This window comes from Anthonomus grandis, chromosome 3, assembly GCF_022605725.1.
Source record: "Anthonomus grandis grandis chromosome 3, icAntGran1.3, whole genome shotgun sequence".
In the NCBI taxonomy this organism is placed as follows: Eukaryota; Metazoa; Arthropoda; class Insecta; order Coleoptera; family Curculionidae; genus Anthonomus; species Anthonomus grandis.
This window is the reverse complement of record NC_065548.1, coordinates 2,911,423-2,934,123: the sequence shown is the minus strand read 5'-3', so window position 1 is coordinate 2,934,123 and position 22,701 is coordinate 2,911,423. Positions and strand designations below refer to the sequence as shown.

The window sequence follows — 22,701 nt, the reverse complement described above, 5'->3', positions numbered from 1 at the left end:
GTACCCCATGTAATCTATTACCTCTATAGATGTGTTTAATGCAGTATCGCATGTGAACAATAAGTTGGGGCTGGACTTGATGGCTTGTTCCATTCTATCTACTTCTCTATCTAAAATATTTAATATATCCTTGTCCACAGGTGTGTTTCCTGATATCTGGAAGGTAACTTATATAGACAAAACAAATGTGCAGAATTATAGAAGTATTTCTAAGTTTTCTGCCATTGGCAAAATTTTTGAATAAATTATTCACCAGAAAATGTATCCAGCTTTTAGGAATATTTTTTCCTACAACCCAACATAGATTTATTCCTGGTCGCTCTACTGTTACCAATCTGCTGGCATATAAACAGATCTTGTCAAGGGCTTCTCCAAGGCTTTTGACAGGGTGAATCATCAAACTTGGGATTTCATGGACCTCTTCTGCAATAGATTGGTAGCTATCTTTCTAATCGTATTCAAAAAGTGAAATTTTGGGAGTTTAAGTCTTCTAACATAAATGTTGCATCTGGAGTGCCCCAGAGCGCTCATTTTTCACCTTTTCTTTTTAATTGTTTTGTAAACGACTTAGAGAATTGTATATTTGTAAGCCAGTTTTTTGCTGATAACTACAGAGGTCTGTGTAGCTTTGCAGAAGGATCTGGATGGTTTTGCTGGGTGGTGTGATCTGAATTGTATGCAACTAAATGTTCTATAATTAATTAGCTTTTTAGAGACCTTGGTGTTATTTTTGACTCGAACAAGTCTTCGTTTTGACTCGCACATTGATCACATATCGAGCCGTGCTATAAAGCGTCTTTTTAAAAATAAGAAATAAATTATTATAAAATATGTGTATTCGTCCGTAATTGGCTTAACCGAACTTGAAAAACACAATTTTAGAATGATACCGAGGATATTGAAGAACTGAGACAGGGATTTGTCCTAAAGAGTCGAGCTTTTGGCTCTTTTAACTCCAATATACTGGACGCAGTTTTGTTAAACACATACTTGCGGATTTTAATAGTGTACAATGCTTTAAATCTGTATACTGTTCCATTATAAGATCAGTGTTGGATTATGGGTATTTAGTCTAGTGTGCAAGCAAAATTGAAAGGGTTCAAACATATTTTTTACGTTTTGTTGCTTTAAAGCTCAATTCTCCATTAAATTTTATAAACGAGCACATACAGTTATTAACATTAACAACTAGGCGTATTTATTTAGATCTCGTTCTATTCTATAAAATTACGATACACTCTGTACCTCAAAGGATGCTTCTTGTTCACTCTCTTTTTAATGAGTCACATTTCAGAATAAACTATGGGTTTAATTCCCCATTAGCCAGAATGTGTAGGGAAGTGAATTTACTGCCGGAAAGCATTGACGTTTTTAAACTTTTCTTAAATTCACTTCACAAAGTCAAAATAATGTTAAATAGTCAACCTTTGTAATTTCTTAAAAATGTTTTTTAATAGAACTTAACCTGCATTAAAGTATCGTTGACAAACGCGGATATATATCATCAAGTCTGCGATTGTTCCAAATTTTTTATATTGTCAATAGTTATATATTTACATAGAAATGGTTAAACTATTATTATAATTACAGATCTCTGCTGTCTCCCGGGGATCCACACGGGTTGATTTACGCCCCCTATGCGGACTACACCAACTACACCGCCTTGGCTGCCAGCCCTTTATTGACCGAGTACACCACTGCGGATCATTCGGGTGGGTTATTCGCGCGTTGACTCGCGTCCCCAATTTTTATGTGTTCCACGAGACAGCAACAGGGGGCGCCCTATTGTTACTACTATCCGACCGGACGGTGACTTCCGATCCTACCGAGACTGCGCCCGATTCAATTTCACTTAACGGTTTGTTTAATAAAATTAATGCGCGTGTGCGTTTCACGGGAATTCGTAGGCGTAGGGTATGAAACCGGAGTTTTCATGTGAGGACATAAAGTTCTTTTGAATTAGTCGTTTTTATGAGTAAATATTTAAAATTAAAGTTTTCTTTCAGGCAGTCCCTTTCAGTCTGTCGAATTTCTGTTTTTCAAGCATTATATGTTTATCTAAGTCATCTTAGGCCACGTTCTTTTTCTAGATTATAAAAGCATCTATATTGTTTCTTTTTTTTTCAGGCGGTTTAATTCATGCGTGCCTTAAATTGAGACGACGAAAGTAAAAGTGGTATCAAGTCACTTGAATATGTTTTTCAGATTAATCAAACTAAAAGCATCAAAGAAAAAATACTATATATGCATAAATGTAATATAAAACAATATAAATCGAACAAAATCACATACCTGAACTAGTAGTTACAGGTAAAAAAACGATAGCAAGCAATAAGTCCAATAAAAAAATGATTTATTCTATAAAGTCCTTTACAGACTCTTGTTTATAAAGCTGAAAAAAATTAATAAATCTTAATATGCCGATCACTCTAAAAAAAGTCCATCTACAGATATAGAGTGTAAACGTAAACAAATATATAAAAATGGGATCTTAATTAAAACAGCATTTCTTTCATCAGAAATCATCAGGTAAATGATTGTAAAGGGTTATCCATTTTATGCTTGGGAAAGTAAAGTTAAATAAAACACACAAGATATTATTCAGATGGAGACGAAATTTTTATTTTGTTTTAAAGATTGAATCATTCCATTATAATTATGTGAAACACAATATCATTTAAATGTTCACCGCGGGACCTCTGACAAACTTCAATCCTTTTAAGACAATTTCAATCACTTTTCGGCACATTTCAGGTGTGGAATGTTGGCTTTAAGTTGTTGAAGAGTTTGAGGGCTATTGGCGTAGACACGATCTTTCGCATAGCCCCACAAAAAAAATCCAAAGGTGTGAGATCACAGAATCTTGGGGGCCAATAGATAGATATCACCTAATCTTGAAATTAAACGTCCTGGAAACTTCTCTTGCAAAAGAGCTCGGTTGGCCTGTGTTGTGTGACTTGTGGCCCCGTCCTGTTGGAACCACATGTCTTCCAGATCTTCTTCTTCGATTTCTCTCCAAAAATAATTGGTCAACATGCTTCCATACCGCTCAGAGTTTACTGTTAAGGCTCTCCCACGATTGTTTTCAATAAAATACGGACCAATGACACCACCAGACCATAATGCACACCATACAGTCGCTTTTTCGGGATGCAAAGGCCTTTCTATGATCACCTGAGGATTTTCAGAACCCCATATATGCGGCGATTCTGTTTATTTACGTAGCCACACAGCGTAAATGGAGCCTCATCACTGAAGAAAATTCTGCTCGAAAAATGAGCATCAGCAGCTTGTTGTTCAAGCATCCAATTTGCGAATGTTCTGCGTTGTCCATGGTCTGTAGGCTTAAGTTCTTGAGTGAGTTGGACTTGCACAACTCGCACAACTCGCCACAGTGAGCCGTAAGACAAACCCAAATTTTGAGCACGCCAAGGAATTGACAAATTTGGGTCTTCCTCCACACTTTGAGCCACAGCAGTAATATTTTTAGCTGAACGAGCGTTACGGTGATGCACGTGCCTTACAATATCAGTAACCGATCCAGTCTCTTCAAATTTTCTTACTGTGTTCGAAATTGTTTGCTCTGTAGGACGATTATGTCGACCCTAATCAGCTCGTAAAGCTCTAAACGTTGATACAGGAGAATTACCATTCAACTAAAAAAAAATGCTTCACACGACGTTTATTTCTGACAGGGGTCAAACGGCAGGGTTGTACTCTTAGCCAACCTCGAATTGGATAACTCGCTATAATTGACTGGGAGGTTCTGGGGATAAGTAATGGAAGCCTATAAGTTTGCCTAGTTTGCCATAATTAGACAAATGCTTAACATTGTGCTCTTATATTCTTATGTATCAGTGACACTGTTTCGAATATAATCAAAGATGGTACTAGAAAATGTTATTAATCAATAAAGAGTGGTTTACATGAGTCTCTCACTTTGACTTTAGTCACAGACCTAATTGCTCTTTTCTGAAAGATAAATACTATTTGCATCAGCTGAAGTTTTCATATTAAGTTTTTATTAAATTATACATATACATATACCGAGTGCTTCAAAAGTTAAAAGGGACTTTATGCTCTCACTGTATAAATTTACATTAAAATTTTTTGTTTATTTCGCTTTGTTTCTCCGGTCCTACAATACCTAAAATGGCAAAAAAAAATGGTAAAAACAATAGGGTCACCCTTCTGCACCGGCAACTGATAACAAATAAAAATTGGGGTTACTTTTACCGTATTTAATAGTCCTAAAGGAGGGTCAAAAGCCCCATCCTCTCCGGACGACGAACTGTTGCACTTTTATTCAACGTTTCCGTACAGTGTTTTTTTGTTAGTCGATAAGTTTATTATTTTTTTTAGGTTAATAAAATTGAACGCGCCCTATGCCTTAGGGCCGTTTTAAAAGAACATTACTTAATAATAATTTAGTCACAATTTTTACAATTTTTTTATTATATTTTTCTGTGATAATTTCTAACCATTCAGGTTATTCGAACGTTACGTACTGTATGTAATATTATCAGTTTATTTTATTTTCATGATCAAATATTTTTATTTTATTTTAATTATGTTTGCTTTTTTTTACTTTCGTTTTAGTATTGAATAGCACGAATACGCAAGTCAAGTTTTTATAAATTTTTTGCTTAAATCTCTGTTTATGTCATATTTTAGTGATGGCAGGGGCGTATTCTAGACAAAAAAAAATTGTCGTTATTATTAGTTATAGTGAGTTAAGTGCCGTTTCACTCTAATGCTTCATTAGTTTTCTTATTTACAACTATTTAGAAGAGAATTTTTAAATTCATAGATACGTTCCTGACTGATTTTTTTTTCCTGACCATTGACGTTATTCGGAGATTTTTGCGAAAATAATATAATATGTAATTTTTAGCCTTAAGATGTACATTTATTTATTTCTATAGTCTTTTTTATCGGTCCTTATTATGGTTATTTTTTTATAATAGTTTTCAAATTAATTGTATATTTGATAAATGAGAAAAGAGCTAAGAACAATGGTGCTATTGAATGTCGCAGTTTTACCTCAGAAATGTGAGTAAAGAGGCGGGAATGCTCAACTTTCTTGATAAATTTTATAGATGCTGCTTGGACCTCCTTTATTTTCATCAGATATTCAAAAAATTTCAAAAAAGAGTGTTAATTTTTGAAAAAGGGGGACCTATACTGCCTGTACTCAAATTAAAAAAAATCTGCACAAAGTTCAATTTTTTCTTTATCCCCATGTTTTTTTAGTAAATTTATAACTGATAAATCAATGTCCTGTGATCAAAGTTCTTATGGTCCATTATGAACTAACAGTGAGTGAGTGAGATATTTTCTTCTCTACAAGAAAAGGTCAGTCAAAGGTCCAAGGAAATCAACAACTTTCCATATATTTAAAGGTCCTGGAATAATTATTCATTTCTTCCAGGCAGTTGAGGTCATTTCAGGCAGTTAAAGCGACTTTTCACGTGCTCAAAGTTTTTGGAAAAAAAGTCGTTTTCTTCCGGAAATTTGATGGTTAATTTCAACGATTTCCAAGCAGGTGAATTGAGTTTTCACGTACTCCTGAAAAATGTTTTGTTTTTTCCAGGCACTCGGTTCAATATTTCAACACTTCCATGCAGCTAAAGGAAGTTTTTATGTGCTCCAAGTTTCCATAAAATTGTTTCGTTGCTTCCAGGTTATCGGAGTAACTTTCAAAGTTTCTCCTGACAATTAGAGTGAGTTTCCATATGTTTGAAGAACACGGAATAATTATTTATTTCTTCCAGGCAGTTGAGGTAATTCTTTAACATTTTCAGACAGTTAATGCGACTTTTTAGGTGCTCGAAGTTTTTGGAAAAAAATCGTTTTCTTTTAGAAATTTAAGGTTAAATTTTAACGTTTTCCAAGCAGATAAAGTGAGTTTTGGTGTACTCCAAGTTACTGAAAGATGATTTGTTTCTCCCAGGCACTTGGTTCAATATTTCCATATTTCCAGGCAGTTAAAGGAAGTTTATATATGCTCCAAGTTTCTATAGAATTGTTTCGTGGCTTCCAGATTATCGGAGTAACTTGTCGAAGTTTCTCCAGACAATTAAAGTCAGTTTCCGGGTTTTTTCAAAAAATGTTTTCCTTCAGAAATTTGAGGTTAATTTTCCAAGCAAGTGAAGTGAATTTTCGTGTACTCCAAGTTTCTGGAAGAATATTTTGTTTCTTTCAGGCATTTGAGTCAATGTTTCAACAGTTCCAGGCAGTTAAAGCGTCTTTTGAGGGGCTCGAAAAATTCGTTTGTTTCAGGAATTTGAGGTTAGTTTGCCTGCAGGTGAATTGAGTTTTCATGTACTCTAAGTTCCTGTATGAATGTTTTGTTTCTTTTAGACGATTGAAGTCACTTTTCCAGGTTCTACCAAACTGTTCTACAGCTCCTCAAAAGTATTCATTTCTTCTAGGTACTAGCGACAATACTTCAACATTTCTAGGCAGTTAAAGAACGTTTATGTGTGCTCCAAGTTTCTAAAGAAACGTTTCGTTGCTTCCACATTGTCGGAGTCACTTTTCCAAGTTTTTCCATCTAATTAAATTGAGTTTCCGTATGTTTCAAGGTCCTTGAATAATTATTGATTTTTTCCAGGCAGTAGAGATCACTTTTCAACATTTCAAGGCAGTTAAAGCGACTTTTCAGTTTCTCGAAGTTTTTGGAGAAAAATTCGTTTCTTCCAGAAATTTGAGGTTAATTTTCAAGTCTTTCCAAGCAAGTGAAGTAAATTTTCGTGTACTCCCAAGTTTCTGGAAGAATATTTTGTTTCTTCCAGGCATTTGAGTCAATGTTTCAACAGTTCCAGGCAGTTAAAGCGTCTTTTGAGGTGCTCGAAAAATTGGTTTGTTTCGTAGGAATTTGACGTTAGTTTGCCTGCAGGTGAATTGAGTTTTTATGTACTCCAAGTTCCTGTAAAAATGTTTTGTTTCTTTCAGACGATTGAGGCACTTTTCCAGGTTCTACCAAACTGTTCTACAGCTCCTCAAAAATATTCATTTGTTCCAGGCACTAGCGACAATACTTCAACATTTCCAGGCAGTTAAAGAACGTTTATATGTGCTCCAAGTTTCTATAGAAATGTTTCGTTACTTCCAGGTGGTCAGAGTCACTTTTCCAAGTTTCTTCATTCACTTAAATTGAGTTTCCATATGTTTCCAACATCCTGGAATAATTATTCCAGGCAGTTGAGATCACTTTTCAATATGTCCAGGCAGTTGAAGCAACTTTTCTCGTGCGTTCCAAGTTTTTATGAAAAAAATCGTTTCTTCTAGGAATTTGAGGTTGTTTTTCAACGTTTTCCAAGCATGTGAAGTGAATTTTTATGCACTCTAAGTTCCTGGAAGAATATTTGTTTCTTCCAGGCCCTTGGGTCAATTTTTTAACATTTCCGGGCAGTTAAAGGAAGTTTAGATATGGTCCAAGGTTCTATAGAAATGTTTCGTGGCTTCCAGATTATCGGAGTAACTTTTAGAAGTTTCTCCAGACAATTAAAGTAATTGACGAAAAGTCACGGTCTCACAACATGTAATAAACGGGCTACGCGTGTTTCGCTCTAGTTAGAGCATCATCAGGCCTTTAGAAGCTATCCACACACTTCACAGTATATAAACAAAAAAAGTTTTTATGTGGTCCAAGTTTCTATAGAAATGTTTCGTTGCTTGCAGGTTATCGATTACTTTGAAAACTTACGCCAGACAATTAAAGTGAGTTTCCATAAGTTTCAAGGTTTTTTTCAAAAAATTCGTTTCTTCCGGAAATTTGAGGTTAATTTTCAAGTCTTTCGTAAATTCTCTAAGTTTCTGGAAGAATGTTTTATTTCTTCCAGGCATTTGAATCAATATTTCAATATTTCCAGGAAGTTAAAGGTTGTGTATGCGCCAAGTTTCTAAAGAAACGTTTCGTTGCCTCCAGGTTGTCGGAGCCACTTTTCCAAGTTTCTCCCTTCAATTAAATTGAGTTTCCATATGTTTCAAGAACCTGTAATAATTGTTCATTTTTTCCAGGCAGTTGAGGTCATTTTTCAACATTTCCATACAGTCAAAGCGTCTTTTGAGGTGCTCCAAAAATTCGTTTGTTTCAACAATTTGAGGTTAGTTTGCCTGCAGGTGAATTGAGTTTTCATGTACTCCAAGTTCCTGTAAAAATGTTTTGTTTTTTTCAGACGATTGAGGCACTTTTCCAGGTTCTACCAAACTGTTCTACAGCTCCTCAAAAATATTCATTTGTTCCAGGCACTAGCGACAATATTTCAACATTTCCAGGCAGTTAAAGAAAGTTTATATGTGCTCCAAGTTTCTAAAGAAACGTTTCGTTGCTTCCACATTGTCGGAGTCACTTTTCCATCTAATTAAATTGAGTTTTTATATGTTTCACGGTCCTGGAATAATTATTGATTTTTTCCAGGCAGTAGAGATCACTTTTTAACATGTCAAGGCAGTTAAAGCGACTTTTCAGTTTCTCGAAGTTTTTGGAGAAAAATTCGTTTCTTCCAGAAATTTGAGGTTAATTTTCAAGTCTTTCCAAGCAAGTGAAGTAAATTTTCGTGTACTCCCAAGTTTCTGGAAGAATATTTTGTTTCTTCCAGGCATTTGAGTCAATGTTTCAACAGTTCCAGGCAGTTAAAGCGTCTTTTGAGGTGCTCGAAAAATTCGTTTGTTTCAGGAATTTGAGGTTAGTTTGCCTGCAGGTGAATTGAGTTTTCATGTACTCCAAGTTCCTGTAAAAATGTTTTGTTTCTTTCAGACGATTGGAGTCACTTTTCCAGGTTCTACCAAACTGTTCTACAGCTCCTCAAAAATATTCATTTGTTCCAGGCACTAGCGACAATATTTCAACATTTCCAGGCAGTTAAAGAACGTTTATATGTGCTCCAAGTTTCTAAAGAAACGTTTCGTTGCTTCCACATTGTCGGAGTCACTTTTCCAAGTTTTTCCATCTAATTAAATTGAGTTTCCGTATGTTTCAAGGTCCTTGAATAATTATTAATTTTTTCCAGGCAGTAGAGATCACTTTTCAACATTTCAAGGCAGTTAAAGCGACTTTTCAGTTTCTCGAAGTTTTTGGAGAAAAATTCGTTTCTTCCAGAAATTTGAGGTTAATTTTCAAGTCTTTCCAAGCAAGTGAAGTAAATTTTCGTGTACTCCCAAGTTTCTGGAAGAATATTTTGTTTCTTTCAGGCATTTGAGTCAATGTTTCAACAGTTCCAGGCAGTTAAAGCGTCTTTTGAGGGGCTCGAAAAATTCGTTTGTTTCAGGAATTTGAGGTTAGTTTGCCTGCAGGTGAATTGAGTTTTCATGTACTCTAAGTTCCTGTATGAATGTTTTGTTTCTTTTAGACGATTGAAGTCACTTTTCCAGGTTCTACCAAACTGTTCTACAGCTCCTCAAAAGTATTCATTTCTTCTAGGTACTAGCGACAATACTTCAACATTTCTAGGCAGTTAAAGAACGTTTATGTGTGCTCCAAGTTTCTAAAGAAACGTTTCGTTGCTTCCACATTGTCGGAGTCACTTTTCCAAGTTTTTCCATCTAATTAAATTGAGTTTCCGTATGTTTCAAGGTCCTTGAATAATTATTGATTTTTTCCAGGCAGTAGAGATCACTTTTCAACATTTCAAGGCAGTTAAAGCGACTTTTCAGTTTCTCGAAGTTTTTGGAGAAAAATTCGTTTCTTCCAGAAATTTGAGGTTAATTTTCAAGTCTTTCCAAGCAAGTGAAGTAAATTTTCGTGTACTCCCAAGTTTCTGGAAGAATATTTTGTTTCTTCCAGGCATTTGAGTCAATGTTTCAACAGTTCCAGGCAGTTAAAGCGTCTTTTGAGGTGCTCGAAAAATTCGTTTGTTTCGTAGGAATTTGACGTTAGTTTGCCTGCAGGTGAATTGAGTTTTTATGTACTCCAAGTTCCTGTAAAAATGTTTTGTTTCTTTCAGACGATTGTAGTCACTTTTCCAGGTTTTACCAAACTGTTCTACAGCTCCTCAAAAATATTCATTTGTTCCAGGCACTAGCGACAATACTTCAACATTTCCAGGCAGTTAAAGAAAGTTTATATGTGCTCCAAGTTTCTATAGAAATGTTTCGTTGCTTTCAGGTTATCGATTACTTTGAAAAGTTACTCCAGACAATTAAAGTGAAATTTGAGGTTAATTTTCAAGTCTTTCGTGAATTCTCCAAGTTTCTGGAAGAATGTTTTATTTCTTCCAGGCATTTGAGTCAATATTTCAATATTTCCAGGCAGTTAAAGGTTGTGTGTGCGCCAAGTTTCTAAAGAAACGTTTCGTTGCTTCCAGGTAGTCAGAGTCACTTTTCCAAGTTTCTCCATTATAATAAATTGAGTTTCTATATGTTTCAAGATCCTGTAATAATTGTTCATTTTTTCCAGGCAGTTGAGATCACTTTTCAACATTTCCATACAGTTAAAGCGACTTTTGAGGTGCTCGAAAAATTCGTTTGTTTCAAGAATTTGAGGTTAGTTTGCCTGCAGGTGAATTGAGTTTTCATGTACTCCAAGTTCCTGTAAGAATGTTTTGTTTCTTTCAGACGATTGTAGTCACTTTTCCAGGTTCTACCAAACTGTTCTACAGCTCCTCAAAAGTATTCATTTCTTCTAGGCACTAGCGAGAATACTTCAACATTTTTAGGCAGTAAAGAAAGTTTATATGTGCTCCAAGTTTCTACAGAAATGTTTCGTGGCTTCCACATTGTCGGAGTCACTTTTCCAAGTTTTTCCATCTAATTAAATTGAGTTTTTATATGTTTCAAGGTCCTGGAATAATTATTGATTTTTTCCAGGCAGTAGAGATCACTTTTTAACATGTCAAGGCAGTTAAAGCGACTTTTCAGTTTCTCGAAGTTTTTGGAGAAAAATTCGTTTCTTCCAGAAATTTGAGGTTAATTTTCAAGTCTTTCCAAGCAAGTGAAGTGAATTTTCGTGTACTCCCAAGTTTCTGGAAAAATATTTTGTTTCTTCCAGGCATTTGAGCCAATGTTTCAACAGTTCCAGGCAGTTAAAGCGTCTTTTGAGGTGCTCGAAAAATTCGTTTATTTCAGGAATTTGAGGTTAGTTTGCCTGCAGGTGAATTGAGTTTTCATGTACTCCAAGTTCCTGTAAAAATGTTTTGTTTCTTTCAGACGATTGAAATCACTTTTCCAGGTTCTACCAAAATATTCTGCAGCTCCTCAAAAATATTCATTTGTTCTAGGCACTAACGAGAATACTTCAACATTTCCAGGCAGTTAAAGAACGTTTATATGTGCTCCAAGTTTCTATAGAAATGTTTCGTTGCTTCCAGGTGGTCAGTGTGACTTTTCCAAGTTTCTCCATTCAATTAAATGAAACAAATCGTTTCTTCTTGGAATTTGAGGTTAGTTTTCAAGTTTTTCCAAGCAGGTGAAGTGAGTTTTTATGTATTCCAAGTTCCTGGAAGACTTTTTTTCTTTTTTTCCAGGCGATTAAGTCACTTTTCCAAGTTCTACAGCTCCTCAAAAATATTTATTTGTTCCAGGCACTAGCGACAATACTTCAACATTTCCAGGCAGTTAAAGAAAGTTTATATGTGCTCCAAGTTTCTATAGAAATGTTTCGTTGCTTTCAGGTGGTCAGAGTCACTTTTTCAAGTTTCTCCATTCAATTAAATTGAGTTTGCGTATGTTTCCAACATCCTGGAATAATTATTCCAAGCAGTTGAGGTCACTTTTCAATATGTCCAGGCAGTTGAAGCGACTTTTCTCGTGCGTTCCAAGTTTTTATGAAACAAATCGTTTCTTCTAGGAATTTGAGGTAATTTTTCAACGTTTTCCAAGCATGTGAAGTAAGTTTTTATGCACTCCAAGTTCCTGGAAGAATATTTGTTTCTTCCAGGCACTTGGGTCATTTTTTTAACATTTCCAGGCAGTTAAAGGAAGTTTAGATGTGCTCCAAGTTTCTATAGAATTGTTTCGTGGCTTCCAGATTATCGGAGTAACTTTTAGAAGTTTCTCCAGACAATTAAAGTAATTGACGAAAAGTCACGGTCTCACAACATGTAATAAACGGGCTACGCGTGTTTCGCTCTAGTTAGAGCATCATCAGGCCTTTAGAAGCCATCCACACACTTCACAGTATATAAACAAAAAAAGTTTTTATGTGGTCCAAGTTTCTATAGAAATGTTTCGTTGCTTGCAGGTTATCGATTACTTTGAAAACTTACGCCAGACAATTAAAGTGAGTTTCCATAAGTTTCAAGGTTTTTTTCAAAAAATTCGTTTCTTCCGGAAATTTGAGGTTAATTTTCAAGTCTTTCGTGAATTCTCCAAGTTTCTGGAAGAATGTTTTATTTCTTCCAGGCATTTGAATATTTCCAGGAAGTTAAAGGTTGTGTGTGCGCCAAGTTTCTAAAGAAACGTTTCGTTGCTTCCAGGTAGTCAGAGTCACTTTTCCAAGTTTCTCCATTATAATAAATTGGGTTTCTATATGTTTCAAGATCCTGTAATAATTGTTCATTTTTTCCAGGCAGTTGAGATCACTTTTCAACATTTCCATACAGTCAAAGCGACTTTTGAGGTGCTCGAAAAATTCGTTTGTTTCAGGAATTTGAGGTTAGTTTGCCTGCAGGTGAATTAAGTTTTCATGTACTCCAAGTTCCTGTAAGAATGTTTTGTTTTTTTCAGACGATTGGAGTCACTTTTCCAGGTTCTACCAAACTGTTCTACAGCTCCTCAAAAATATTCATTTGTTCCAGGCACTAGCGACAATACTTCAACATTTCCAGGCAGTTAAAGAACGTTTATATGTGCTCCAAGTTTCTAAAGAAACGTTTCGTTGCTTCCACATTGTCGGAGTCACTTTTCCAAGTTTTTCCATCTAATTAAATTGAGTTTTTATATGTTTCAAGGTCCTGGAATAATTATTGATTTTTTCCAGGCAGTAGAGATCACTTTTTAACATGTCAAGGCAGTTAAAGCGACTTTTCAGTTTCTCGAAGTTTTTGGAGAAAAATTCGTTTCTTCCAGAAATTTGAGGTTAATTTTCAAGTCTTTCCAAGCAAGTGAAGTAAATTTTCGTGTACTCCAAATTCCTGGAAGAATGTTTTGTTTGTTCCAGGCACTGGGGTCAATTTTTCAATATTTCCAGGAAGTTAAAGGTTGTGTGTGCGCCAAGTTTCTAAAGAAACGTTTCGTTGCTTCCAGGTAGTCAGAGTCACTTTTCCAAGTTTCTCCATTATAATAAATTGAGTTTCTATATGTTTCAAGATCCTGTAATAGTTGTTCATTTTTTCCAGGCAGTAGAGATCACTTTTTAACATGTCAAGGCAGTTAAAGCGACTTTTCAGTTTCTCGAAGTTTTTGGAGAAAAATTCGTTTCTTCCAGAAATTTGAGGTTAATTTTCAAGTCTTTCCAAGCAAGTGAAGTAAATTTTCGTGTACTCCTAAGTTTCTGGAAGAATATTTTGTTTCTTCCAGGCATTTGAGTCAATGTTTCAACAGTTCCAGGCAGTTAAAGCGTCTTTTGAGGTGCTCGAAAAATTCGTTTGTTTCGTAGGAATTTGACGTTAGTTTGCCTGCAGGTGAATTGAGTTTTTATGTACTCCAAGTTCCTGTAAAAATGTTTTGTTTCTTTCAGACGATTGAGGCACTTTTCCAGGTTCTACCAAACTGTTCTACAGCTCCTCAAAAATATTCATTTGTTCCAGGCACTAGCGACAATACTTCAACATTTCCAGGCAGTTAAAGAAAGTTTATATGCGCTCCAAGTTTCTATAGAAATGTTTCGTTGCTTCCAGGTGGTCAGTGTGACTTTTCCAAGTTTCTCCATTCAATTAAATTGAGTTTCCATATGTTTCCAACATCCTGGAATAATTATTCCAGGCAGTTGAGGTCATTTTTCAATATGTCCAGGCAGTTGAAGCGATTCTTCTCGTGCGTTCCAAGTTTTTATGAAACAAATCGTTTTTTCTAGGAATTTGAGGTTAATTTTCAAGTCTTTCCAAGCAAGTGAAGTCAATTTTCGTGTACTCCAAATTCCTGGAAGAATGTTTTGTTTGTTCCAGGCACTGGGGTCAATTTTTCAATATTTCCAGGAAGTTAAAGGTTGTGTGTGCGCCAAGTTTCTAAAGAAACGTTTCGTTGCTTCCAGGTAGTCAGAGTCACTTTTCCAAGTTTCTCCATTATAATAAATTGAGTTTCTATATGTTTCAAGATCCTGTAATAGTTGTTCATTTTTTCCAGGCAGTTGAGATCACTTTTCAACATTTCCATACAGTCAAAGCGACTTTTGAGGTGCTCGAAAAATTCGTTTGTTTCAAGAATTTGAGGTTAGTTTGCCTGCAGGTGAATTGAGTTTTCATGTACTCCAAGTTCCTGTAAAAATGTTTTGTTTCTTTCAGACGATTGTAGTCACTTTTCCAGGTTCTACCAAACTGTTCTACAGCTCCTCAAAAATATTCATTTGTTCTAGGTACTAGCGACAATACTTCAACATTTCTAGGCAGTTAAAGAACGTTTATGTGTGCTCCAAGTTTCTATAGAAATGTTTCGTTGCTTCCAGGTGGTCAGTGTGACTTTTCCAAGTTTCTCCATTCAATTAAATTGAGTTTCCATATGTTTCCAACATCCTGGAATAATTATTCCAGGCAGTTGAGGTCATTTTTCAATATGTCCAGGCAGTTGAAGCGATTCTTCTCGTGCGTTCTAAGTTTTTATGAAAAAAATCGTTTCTTCTAGGAATTTGAGGTTAGTTTTCAAGTTTTTCCAAGCAGGTGAAGTGAGTTTTTATGTATTCCAAGTTCCTGGAAGACTTTTTTTCTTTTTTTCCAGGCGATTAAGTCACTTTTTCAAGTTTTACCCAAGAGTTCTAGAGCTCCTTAAAAATATTGATTATTTCTAGACATTAGCCACAATACTTTAACACTTCCACGCAGTTTATATGTGCTCCAAGTTTTTCCATCTAAATTAATTGAGTTTCCACATGTTTCAAGATCCTGGAATAATTATTGATTTTTTCCAGGCAGTAGAGGTCACTTTTAACATTCCAAGGCAGTTAAAGCCACTTTTCAGTTTCTCGAAGTTTTTGGAAAAAAACTCGTTTCTTTCAGAAATTTGACGTTAGTTTTCAAGTTTTTTCAATGAAGTGTAGTGAATTTTCATATACTCCAAATTCCTGAAAGAATGTTTGGTTTGTTCCAGGCACTTGGGTCAAGTTTTTCAGGCAGTTAAAGATAGCTCACATGTGCTTCAAGTTTCTATAGAAATGTTTCGTGGCTTCCAGGTTGTCGGGGTAACTTTTCCAAGTTTTTCCTGACAATTAAATTGGGTTTCCGTATGTATATGTACATCCTGGAATAATTGTTAATTTTTTCAAGGTATTTGAGGTCACTTTTCCACATTTTCAGTCAGTTAAAGCGGCTTTTCGTGCGTTCCAAGTTTTTTGGAAAAAAATCGTTTCTTCCAGGAATTTGAGGTTAATTTTTAACTTTTTCCAAGCAGGTGAAGTGATTTTTCATGCACTTCAAGTTTCTGGAAGAATGTTTTCTTTCTTCCAAGCACTCAAGTCAATTTTTCAACATTTCAAGGCACTTAAAGCAAGCTTATACGTGCTCCAAGTTTCTATACAAATTGTCAAGTTTTTCATATCAAGTAAAGTGAATTGTTAAGTACTTCAAGTTCTTGGAAGAATATTTTGTTTCTTCCAGGCACTTGGGTCAATTTTTTAACATTTCCAGACAGTTAAAGAAAGTTTATACGTTTCGTTGCTTACCGTTTATCATAGTAACTTTTCAAAGTTTCTTCAAGCAATTAAAGTGAGTTTGCATATGTTTTAAGATCCTGGAATAATTATTTATTTCTTCCAGGCAGTTGAGGTCACTTTTCAACATTTTCAGGCGGTTGAAGCGACTTTCCAGTTTCTCGAAGTTTTTGGAAAAAAATCGTTTCTCCAGAAAATTGAGGTGAAGTTTTTCCAAGCAGGTGAAGTGAGTTGTCATGTAGTTCCTGGAAGAATATTCTCTTATGGAAAAATTAAAACAGTTCTTCCCTCTAATTCTAGGCAGTGGAAACTATTAATTAGGCAGTTTTTTTTTAATTTCCAGGCAGTGAGGCCATTTCAAGCTCCTTATTTAATTAATTTTTTCCTTCCAGGCACTTAAAATAGTCACTTACCCCCAACCTTGAAATGAATTTGTGATTTTTTTTTTCCATACAGCAATGAAAGAATCGAGCATTCCTTGCCAAATATCTTTGCTGAAACGCGATTTATAAAAAAAAAAAAATTGTTAATTTTAATATAATAATTTGTATATTTATATACTTAGTTAGGTTGTTTTTGAATTAGAATAATTATTACCCGTATTTTTACAATGCATTTATGTGTTTTTAAATCATACTTCTAGTTATATATTATAAACAATTGTAAATATTCAAAAAAAAAAACATGATTGCTGAGTTAGTTTTAAATATCAATCAAAGTGCTTTAATTGTTAAGTAGGCTACAAAGTAGTATTGTTAGTGTTTTATTATTATTATTATTATTACTGTGGTGTCAAAGTTCATTTTTTTGATTACGCGTGCCATCGTTGTGACGTCAGAAGTTTAAAAAAAAAAAAATGAATTTCGACCAATGGGAGTCGAGCCACCACCATTGACTGTTCGATGGTGTGCGCAGACTCGTCGAAAACTAACGGATTTATTTGCGCAGGTGCGTCGGCGGTTGCCAAGCAACGCCGTCTCGGACAAATCAGAGAGCATCCGTACCAAAGAGCAGGCGCGCTCTCTTAAACTCATGCTCTTTTTAAAAAAAAAGGTTAGTTTTTATTATTTCTTCTTTTTTTTTTATTTTTGTTGTTGTTTTTTGTAGGTATTTTATAATTTTTTTTCAGTATTTTTTTGACGGGCTTTTTTTTTTTAAATTGTTTTGACACAGGGGTCTGTCGGATTTTTTTTTCTTTAATTGAAAGGCAGCTTAAAAGGCAAAGGTGACTTTTTTTTGACAGGTGACAGCGCATAACCTTGGTAATCATTTTAACTTGGTGTCAAATTCAAACTCAATTATTAATTATATTACAATACAGTACATCACAAAAGTTATGTCTAAATTCATTTAAAATTCAGGGGTGTGTTCGAAAAGAAAACGCTCGGACCCGTCGATTTTTATTCCAAGTTGCGCATTTTTGTACGTGAAATTTGTACGTACAGGGTTGCTCAAAAATACATTAACGACCATCAACTTCATTTTTTCAAATGAAAGCACCTTTTTTTTATTTCATCTTTGAATTTCGCGTGAAATCTACGTATGTTTCATGCATCATGTCCTACACCTAAAGTCAACAGTTATCGAAAAAATACGATTCATGTAACAAATAAAAAAAGAACAAAAATTAAGTTAAATGGTTGCCATTCACGGCTTGATAATATCCAAGGCGATCAATAAAGTCTCGTTGCACACTTTTAATCATTTCCGGAGTTACGGGGCGCGCACTTCTCTGGGGATTCTCTCTTTCAAGTCGTCTAGATTATTTGGCCTATTAACAAATACCTTCGACTTGAGCATCTTTCTTTTAAAAGGAAATAATTAGAAAATTACTTCTTCTGCCTGAAATAAAGACATACTTAGGCAAACTGCCTGGAAAAATCCAGGAAATTGCTGTAATTAATTTGAGAGGCCTGGAAAAAAATTTAATTAATTTTCCAGTCAGTTGAACACCTTGCATATGTGAGCATCTTTCTTTTAAAAAGGAAATAATTAGAAAATGACTTCTTCTGCCTGGAAGAAAGACATACTTAGGCAAACTGCCTGGAAAAATCCAGGAAATTGCTGTAATTAATTTGAGAGGCCTGGAAAAAAATTTAATTAATTTTCCAGTCAGTTGAACACCTTTCGTACAAGAACATCTTGTATTTCGAAGGAAATAATTAGAAAATTATTTTTTCTGCCTGAAAGAAAGACATACTTAGGCAAATTGCCTGGAAAAATCCAGAACATTGCTATAATTAATTTGAAAGGCCTGAAAAAAATTCTAATTAATTTTCCAGGCAGTTAAAGCTTTTTCATACATAAACATCTTGTTTTTAGAAAGTAAATAATAAAAAAAATTAATTCTTCTGTCTGGAAGAAAGAAATGCTTATGCAAACTGCCTGGAAAATTCCAGAAAAGTGCTATAATTAATTTGAGAGGCCTGGAAAAAAATGTAATTCATTTTCCAAGCAGTTGAGGACCTTGCATATGTGAGCATCTTTCTTTTAAAAGGAAATAATTAGAAAATGACTTCTTCTGCCTGGAAGAAAGACATACTTAGGCAAACTGCCTGGAAAAATCCAGGAAATTGCTGTAATTAATTTGAGAGGCCTGGAAAAAAATTTAATTAATTTTCCAGTCAGTTGAACACCTTTCGTATAAGAACTGTCTTGTATTTCGAAGGAAATAATTAGAAAATTATTTTTTCTGCCTGAAAGAAAGACATACTTAGGCAAATTGCCTGGAAAAATCCAGAACACTGCTATAATTAATTTGAAAGGCCTGAAAAAAATTTTAATTAATTTTCCAGGCAGTTAAAGCTTTTTCATACATAAACATCTTGTTTTTAGAAAGTAAATAATAAAAAAAATTAATTCTTCTGTCTGGAAGAAAGAAATGCTTATGCAAACTGCCTGGAAAATTCCAGAAAAGTGCTATAATTAATTTGAGAGGCCTGGAAAAAAATGTAATTCATTTTCCAAGCAGTTGAGGACCTTGCATATGTGAGCATCTTTCTTTTAAAAGGAAATAATTAGAAAATGACTTCTTCTGCCTGGAAGAAAGACATACTTAGGCAAACTGCCTGGAAAAATCCAGGAAATTGCTGTAATTAATTTGAGAGGCCTGGAAAAAAATTTAATTAATTTTCCAGTCAGTTGAACACCTTTCGTATAAGAACTGTCTTGTATTTCGAAGGAAATAATTAGAAAATTATTTTTTCTGCCTGAAAGAAAGACATACTTAGGCAAATTGCCTGGAAAAATCCAGAACACTGCTATAATTAATTTGAAAGGCCTGAAAAAAATTTTAATTAATTTTCCAGGCAGTTAAAGCTTTTTCATACATAAACATCTTGTTTTTAGAAAGTAAATAATAAAAAAATTAATTCTTCTGTCTGAAAGAAAGAAATGCTTATGCAAACTGCCTGGAAAATTCCAGAAAAGTGCTATAAATAATTTGAGAGGCCTGGAAAAAAATTTAATTCATTTTCCAAGCAGTTGAGGACCTTGCATATGTGAGCATCTTTCTTTTAAAAGGAAATAATTAGAAAATGACTTCTTCTGCCTGGAAGAAAGACATACATAGGCAAATTGCTTGCAAAAATCCAGGAAATTGCTATAATTAATTTGAGAGGCCTGGAAAAAAATTTATTTAATTTTCCTGGCAGTTAAAGACTTCATACGTGAATCTCTTGCTCTTCAATGAAAATAATTAGAAAATTACTTCTAATGCCTTGACGAGAAAAATACTCAGGCAAATTACCTGGAAAAATCCAGAAAACTGTTATATTTAATTTGAGATGCTTAGAAAACTAATTTTCCAGGCAGTTGAAGATCTTTTCTGCGTGAACATCTTGAGCTTCAGAGAAAATAATTAGAAAATTACTTTTAATGCCTGGACGAGAAAAATAGTCAGGCAGATTGCCTGGAAAAATGCAGATAGTGCTATAATTAATTTGAGAGGCCTGGAAAAAAATTTTATTAATTTTCCAGGCAGTTAAAGACCCTGCATGTGCGAGCATATTTTTTTCAAAGAAAAATTATTAGAAAATTTCTTCTTCTGCCTGGAGGAAAGAAATACTTTGGAAAATTGCCTGGAAAAATCCAGAAAACTGCTATAATTAATTTGAAAGGCCTGAAAAAAATTTTAATTAATTTTCCAGATAGTTAAAGCTTTTTTATACGTGAACATCTTGTTTTTCGAAGGAAATAATTAGAAAATTTCGTTTAATGCCTGGAAGAAAGAAAAAATTAGGAAAATTGCCTGAAAAAATCCAGAAAAGTGGTTAATTTAATTTGAAAAGCCTAAAAAAAATTAAACTAATTTTCCAGGCACTTAAAGCTTTTTCATATATGAAAATCTTGTTTTTAGAAAGTAAATAATTAGAAAATTAATTCTTCTGTCTGGAAGAAAGAAATGCTTATGCAAATTGCCTGGAAAATTCCAGAAAAGTGCTCCATTTAATTTGAGAGACCTAGAAAAAAATGTAATTATTTTTCCAGGCAGTTAAAGACCTTTCATACGTGACCATCTTATTTTTCATAGGAATCAATAATGTAGAAAATTACTTCTTCTGCTTGGAAGAAAGACATACTTAGGCAAATAGCTTGGACAAATCCAGAAAATTGCTATATTTAATTTGAGAGGCCTAAAAAAAATTAAACTAATTTTCCAGGCATCAGTTGAAGATCTTTTATAGGTACGTGAACATTTTGTTTATCGAAGGAAATAATTAGAAAATTAATTCTTTTGTCTGGAAGAAAGAAGTGCTTATGCAAATTGCCTGGAAAAATCCATAAAACTGCCATAATTAATTTAAAAGGCCTGGAAAAAAAATTTAATTAATTTTCCAGGCAGTTAAAGCTCTTTCATACGTGAACATCTTGTTTTTCAAAGGAAATAATTAGGAAATTTCTTTTAATGCCTGGAAGAAAGAAAAAATTAGGAAAATTGCCTGAAAAATTCCAGAAAAGTGCTCCATTTAATTTGAGAGACCTAGAAAAAAATTTAATTAATTTTCCAGGCAGTTAAAGACTTTTCATAGATGAAGATCTTGCTTTTTAAAGAATATTACTGGAAAATTACTTTTAATGCCTTAAAAAAAGAAATAATTAGGCAAACTGCCGGGAAAAATCCAGAAAACTGGTATATTTAATTTAACCTGCCTAAAAAAAAAATTGATGTTCAACTGCCTAGAAATTGGAAAAAACACAACGAATTCATCCAAAAAAAAAACAGCTTTTTTTAATTATTCTTCATTATCAAAAAACACTTGCCGATTTTCTTCACCTTAAAGCCTTTGCCTTTAAAAAAAAAATAAAGAAAAAAAGGGCCTCCTCAGTATAATATTAGGGTTACCAATTTTTTTAGTTTTTTTTCCCTTGAAAAAAAAGAAACTAAAAGTAGCGTAGAACGAGTACCTCAATAAAGCATCACACACCTTTGTGATACCTAGTCCAGATTTTTATACGTAGTGTATTTATGTTTTTATTTTTTACTGCAACATAGACTAGACCCGCGACCGAAAAACGTCTAAAAACAAACAAAAAAAACCTCCCTCTTCTAGTCTTTTAATTTTCTAGTCTAAAACCATCGGTAGAACCGACTTTTGGGCCCTAATTTTCTGAACAAAAAACGCCTTTTTTCTCTCGAATTCATATTATTTACTCTACAAAATAGCCTTTAAGTAATTTAAATCGTTTATATATTATTATTATATTTGTATATGTTGTTGACTTGCGCCAATGTGGAAAATATATTTATACGAAAAACATAGAGGAACTCTTTTATTTCACCTTGTCTATTCTGTATAAAAGAAGGCACTCATTTCTGGCATCTGTGGCACCTTAAAGGAGGGGGGCCACAGAATCCATAACTTAGTTTGATTAACTTTTTTTTTGCAATATTAACACACATTAATGATTATTAATAAATTAATTCCACACATGGCCAAGTAACTTTTGTATTAGTATCTTGTGTGAGTGAGTAAAAATAACCAAGTCTGAGTGAGTCCCGGGGGGAGAGTCATCACAGCTTAATTTCTTGCTTAGACTAACAATGTTTGCATTTAACTCTTTTGCACCAACCGATTCATTTTTTTACTTGGTTATTTTTGATCGCTTCAATATCGTGAGTGAGGACAATGCCGGGCGTTTTATTATTATTATTAACAATTTTGGGTTCTAACTATTAAAATTATTTCATTTTTTTGTGTGTACCAGTGTCATTTTGTGCATGTCATATAAAAATTATATTTTTTTGCGTTTGGAAATTTAAGTCACTACTGTAAATTGTTTTTAGGTAGCTGATGTGTGATTTATTTACTTTTATTGAATTTTATCGGGATTTTCAGATAAGCAGAAGATATAGGGATGAAAATAGGGGATAAATGACTTTTTTTCGGATTTTCAAAGTGTACGATGTACGATATAATTACGGTATAGTTAGTTCGATTTCGAAAAAAATTCGATTCGGGGGGTATACCCGAAAAAAGAAAAATTCCAAACTTTGGTGATCGATATCTCTGCTTCTATCAGCACTATCGGGAAAATTTCAACGGTTTTGACTTAGTTGCATCCTTCTGAATCCAACGAGACCGAAAAATAGTAGCTCTTATATTAGCCGAGATATCGCATTTTTAGGCTTATAAACGAGGTCGAAAAGTGACTTTTTCCGAATTTTCAAAGTGCTCTCATTCCCTTAGTTCTGCTCGAATCTCGTTATAACCCGGTATTTTGTGATGTGGGTGATACGAGGAAGCCCCTGGTATAGTTAGTTCGATTTCGAAAAAAATCAATTTTTTCTGAAAAATTCGATACGGGGGGGTATACCCGAAAAATGAAAAATATCAAACTTTGAAGGTCAATATCTCGGCTTCTGTCAGCACTATCCAGAAAATTCCAACGGTTTTGTCTTAGTTTAGTCCTTCTAAATCCAACGAGGCCATCCGCAAAGTCGTAGCTCTTATATTAGC

The 22,701-nt window shown here is 34.1% G+C and overlaps 1 protein-coding gene across 20 annotated transcripts in view; it reads left to right on the top strand.

Annotated features, from left to right (window-relative positions):
• The window catches only part of LOC126734108 (protein held out wings), a 162,888-nt gene that overhangs the window by 127,154 nt on the left and 13,033 nt on the right, over positions 1–22,701 (top strand). For 3 of the 20 annotated variants that reach the window (XM_050437636.1, XM_050437634.1, XM_050437632.1), the window contains exons 7-8: positions 1,591–1,712; positions 16,691–21,503. In XM_050437636.1, coding sequence (XP_050293593.1) covers positions 1,591–1,712; positions 16,691–16,770 — 202 coding nt within the window. In that variant the 3' untranslated portion in view covers positions 16,771–21,503. Of the gene's footprint in view, positions 1–1,590; positions 21,504–22,701 lie in introns of those variants that run through there. The other 17 variants (XR_007659971.1, XR_007659969.1, XR_007659974.1 and 14 more) reach the window with 17 other exon arrangements.